We start from the raw sequence: 5,180 nt of genomic DNA on the forward strand, positions 1-5,180 counted from the left end.
GATTTATTACAGTTTTAAATCCTTAAATATTTGGATTGTCTCTAAAATTAGTTTAATGATTTTATAATTTCAATAATTATTTTTTGGATTTTACAAAATTTAGAAATTAATATTTTATCAATTATTTAACCCTGTATGATTTTCTCATTACATTTAATTATAAAATCTGTATTTAATTCCAGAATTCTTCAAAAATTATGAAACTCATATTTTATTAAGTTTAAATTATTCCGAGAATTTTAAAATTATTCTGGAAATTTTTGGGATTAATTTCACCCGCGCGTTGATTCGTTAAATTGATAATAGCGGGTATAAACTGCATTTCAAAATTTATTTTAAAATTACGAAATTTATATTTTTATTTATTTCAGGATATTTATAATATTTTAAGACTAATTTGGTAGCTTCCTGAAATTGTTTTAAGCGCGCCTTGATTCGTTAGTTACGAGTTTTGTGTTAAACTGGGCTGCCAGAAGATTATACTTATCCTTTCTTTCTTTGCTACTTGTCAAAATTTTATACTATTGCATCCACGTGTTAGCTGCTGGGTTTTCAGTTGGAACAAATAAACAAACAGAAAAGACTAGAGAGGGGATTGAAGCAAGGCGAACAGGGGGCTCGATCTCGGTGGTCTCCCTCTGGGTTCTTGATATCTCTGTTATGCTCGATCATCTCCCCTCTTCTTCGTCTTCTGCCTAACTTTTCCCTGGTCTCAGTCGCCGTTTTATTTCCGGCGTGATTCTGGTGGGTGTTCTTCTCTGTTCTGCTCGTTACCTTGTATGTATATATACATACGGATTGGTATACAGTTGAGTGTTGATACTGTTCTGCTACCGTTCTTTTTCCCTTTTTCCGGCCGCCGCCGTGTGCTTTTCCGGCATGGTGTCCGGCGTGCGTATGATGCACGCGCTCGTGGTCCAGTTGTGTTGCTGTTATGTATTGCCTGCATATATATCTTTGTTGGTTCTGAATTTTTGATAATTTGAATATCCCACTTCTTTTGGTAATTCAAGTTATTAATTTAAATTTATATGAACATCTCGGTTGAATATTGTGATGAATGTTCGAATTAATAATTTGTAATTATTAAGAATCTTATCGGTGAAATCTTTAATTGGAAACCCAACTTGGGTACCTCCGGATTTTACTGCCATCCGCGATTAATTTCGATGAGCGGACGGTGGACTATGATGAATATTTCTGAGTCCTACGAATTAAAAATATAAAATACGAATAATAATTAGTAATTGTAGTTGATTTGAAATTGGGAATTTATGGATTTCGACGGGTATTATAAGTTTGATCGGTGGATAGGATTTGTGAAGTAATTTTGGTTGTGATATCGGTTGAATTAATGATTGGGTTGTTGTGTTGATTTGACGTCGATGATGTTTCGACGGGTAGTCCGATAAACAAAAGGGAATGTTGTCCGATTTCCGGGAAATCGAACTACGGAAATACGGGAGCGTATTCGGGGATTATCGGGACGTCGAGCGAGTATAAGTAAATACATATACGTATGTTTTATACAAAACCTGATTGTATGTTGTGGTGAATGTTCTGTCCAAAACTCAGTAACCCTAATTTCGTAAAATGACGAGTATACGTATTTTCTGAAAACGAACACTGAACCGATTTCGAGAACGTGAACCCTAATTATTGTATGTGTTAATCTAATATGAATAATTATGAGTCGGAATATGCTATCGTATGGGTAGGTGGTTAGCGAGGATATGTCAAGCATAACTGGGTGTTTAACATATAGTATTTCGACCCTGTAGGTTCTAGTCGGGAAACCGAAAATGGACATTGGACTAAAGATAACCTGGTGGTCAGTCGACGAGCTCAGTAGAGTTTCAACAGAAAAACCTGAGTGTCGAAGTCAAATCCAATATGATCTAGTGGTTGGACATTAAAGCCTGAGCGGCAGAGTCGGCTCAGAGTTGATCAATAATAGTTATAAAGCCCTGTAAGGCAAGTACTTCTAAACCTTTTTTGAGATATAATACAAATATTTCTAAATTCTCTCGTGACATATTGTTAAGTATTCAAAATAGCTCTGTTTTATGTTGAAAGTACTTTGAATCCTTCAACCTTGAACCTGAGCCACATCATTTGATCTTTGAGCCGTAAACCTCATTCTTTGTGAACCATTTCTTGTTGGTTTACCAGATACTAAACCACATAAATATGATACTACTTCATAAATATATATACCCATCATATACCAAACACTGGAACATAATTGTTTGAACTTACATGAACTTTTATACTCAATCATACCTTGTGACATCAAAGAACTAAACCTTATAAAATCATTGTTCCTCTAATACCCGATTCTCCTACAGGCTGAAGGCCATTTCTTTTATATACTTTGACATACCCTCGTGGTACCCATGAATTTTCACCATGCTCTTATATAAATGTTTTATTGCAGTTAATTATGATATTGTTTTATTGAGTTATATTGCTTATCCTATTGAACTGCTTTAGAATTGGATAGTTTTCTTTATGTGGACCAGATTCGTGGTCAGACCAGATTCGTGGTCGAATTAGGCCAATGTGTGCCTTGGATCCAGTCCGTAGAGCAGAGCTGTGTGCCTTGCTCGGGGTTAGTGCGTGACTGATCAGCAGCCTAACCTTGATTTTAAAATTTAAAATGAATATCCAATTATAATGATTAGTTAACAAGAAACTTGATTCCTCTGAATCATCTCGTTTGATCATTGTTTAACCTCATTTATCGTTATTATGACTTGCTGAGCTACTTAGCTCACTTTTACGAATCTTTTTATGTATTCTACAGTTAAAAAGGATGAGGTTGATAGCGAGGTTCCTCAGTTCAGAGTACGAGCTAGGATTCCAGATTGAGTTGGATCGAGCTAGCATGAGCTTATATTGGTAGTGAGATAGGAAGATTGTAAGAATAATTTATTTATCAGTTGTAAGTTGAATTAGTTCGGGTTTTGTACATTGTAATAAAAGTTAAGGTTGTGGCTTATTTTCATACTTTAACCTGTTGCGATTCGTGGTTATGTAAAGCAGGGTCATTGCAAGTAATATTTCTTATACAGGTTTATATATTATGTATGTGTTGTGGACCCCAAACAACTTCTGACCCGGGTTTGGAGGGTGCCACAGTAGAAGTCTTAAGAGGGACATAAATAATTGAAGAACTTCAAGTACTAGTAAATCTCAAGCACCTCATTGCGAAATAAACAGGCTATTAAAAATTCACTTGGTGGTTGTAATTGTTGAACTTATGTAATCATCAAATGTATAAAAGTTTGTATTTTTCAATTTGTCAGTTTTTATGTAATTAATTTTAGCTTGATCTTAGTATTCTATCAATATGATATGAGCTTTGTGTCATGGGAGATATCACACTATGAAAGAAATAGTCATAATGTTCTCTCAAAAATCAACATCCACAACATTCTCTATGCAATATCCTTATCAAGTGAAGGGACAACCAATAATTTCTGGAAGGAGTTAAAATTTATACTTAACAGGTATTTAAAATATTATTCTGAAAATACTTTATTTATTACTTTAAAACTCGTTACATGTAAATCATCATGTCTTACATGTTAGATGACGCCTTCACGAGCTTGATTCAGATTACATAATAAACTCGTAATTTAATCTCGCTTATTTTAGAAGAGATTTAGTATCCACCTTGTCCTCCACCTGGTTGAGCACCTCCAACACTACCCCCACCTGGTTGAGCACCAACGGATCCTCCTGGTTGCCCTCCACTTCCACCAGGTTGACCTACATCTCCACCAGGTTGAGCACCTCCTGCGGGTTGACCACCGTATCCACCTTGTTGACCACCATTTCCGCCAGGCTGGCCTACAGCTCCACCAGGTTGACCTACCTCTCCACCAGGTTGAGCACCTCCTGCAGGTTGACCACCATATCCACCTTGTTGACCACCACTTCCGCCAGGCTGACCTACGTCTCCCCCAGGTTGACCACCGCCGGCACCAGGTTGAGCACCTCCCGCAGGTTGCCCACCATTTCCACCAGATTGGCCTACATCTCCACCAGGCTGACCACCAGCTCCAGGTTGAGCACCTCCTGCAGGTTGACCGCCATATCCACCTTGCTGACCACCACTTCCACCAGGTTGACCTATATCTCCGCCAGGTTGAGCACCTCCCGCGGGTTGACCACCACTTCCACCAGGTTGACCTATATCTCCACCGGGTTGAGCACCTCCGGCAGGTTGACCCCCATATCCACCTTGTTGACCACCAGGTTGTCCTACATCTCCCCCGGGTTGACCACCACCAGGTTGAGCACCTCCAGCAGGTTGACCACCATATCCACCTTGTTGACCACCGCCTCCTGGTTGAGCACCACCTTGTTCACCACCGCCACCTGGTTGTGCACCTCCTTGTTGTCCACCATATCCACCTTGTTGACTACCTCCTCCATGATGATGGCCAGATCCTTTCCCCCATTTGTCATCAAAATTTACATATCCTCCACGTCGACCTATTGCATAGTTATTATGCATTTCAGATACTTTTGCAGCTGCATGTAACACAAAAAATCAGTAAGTCATTCATTTTCAATTAGCAAAATCATAAAATTGAATGCATGGATAGTGGCATGCATTATTATGTATAACATAATTCTTATATATTTTTTTAAATACTGAAAGGATTAAATTTTAATGAAAATTATAGAATAAACTATAAATAGGATTATAATCTCTCTTGAAACAATATATTACAAACGCATATGCGTTCGTAATTACAGTGTACTTACCATTCTCTTCTTCAGCATTGGCAATCAAAGGTAAGAAAAAGACTGCTACAAGTAGAAGGGGAAAGAAATTAAGAGGCCCGAGCTTCATTTTATTTGATGGATATAACTATGTGTTTATGTAGATGAGAGGAAGAGACTACAACTTCGACTTACTTTTCCTCAATCAATACTTTCCCTTTATATATGCACAAACATAGACCTTAGAAGTAAATGATGTGAGTGTCTTATTGTGATTTAATAAACTGCTAACCACTGATCCGATGGTAGGATGTAGTTAGGAGTTAATATTTGGAAGTTTTTGCATGAAAATTTAATTTTTTGATGCTTAATTCTCTGCATGCATCGTACAATTGCTTATATTGCTGCCACGTAAATCAATACAAGTCGTAAGTGTGCCAGAT

The 5,180-nt window shown here is 37.6% G+C and overlaps 1 protein-coding gene across 1 annotated transcript; it reads right to left on the bottom strand.

Annotated features, from left to right (window-relative positions):
* Positions 1-3,524: 3,524 nt before the first annotated feature.
* On the bottom strand, positions 3,525-4,933 carry LOC141698694 (uncharacterized). The gene is made up of 2 exons (XM_074503467.1): positions 4,780-4,933; positions 3,525-4,542 (listed from the first exon to the last, which is right to left on the bottom strand). Exons 1-2 carry the CDS (start codon positions 4,865-4,867, stop codon positions 3,668-3,670), a joined length of 963 nt encoding a protein of 320 aa, XP_074359568.1. The 5' UTR covers positions 4,868-4,933; the 3' UTR covers positions 3,525-3,667.
* Positions 4,934-5,180: the final 247 nt, after the last annotated feature.

The sequence above is a fragment of the Apium graveolens genome, chromosome 11, assembly GCF_009905375.1.
Source record: "Apium graveolens cultivar Ventura chromosome 11, ASM990537v1, whole genome shotgun sequence".
Classification (NCBI taxonomy): Eukaryota; Viridiplantae; Streptophyta; class Magnoliopsida; order Apiales; family Apiaceae; genus Apium; species Apium graveolens.

Bases quoted from the DNA above. Each gene is read 5' to 3' on its own strand.
- LOC141698694 (XM_074503467.1), bottom strand. From the start codon at position 4,867: ATGAAGCTCGGGCCTCTTAATTTCTTTCCCCTTCTACTTGTAGCAGTC. The intron at 4,543-4,779 runs GTAAGTACACTG...TGTTACATGCAG, and splicing joins CAATGCTGAAGAAGAGAATG to CTGCAAAAGTATCTGAAATG.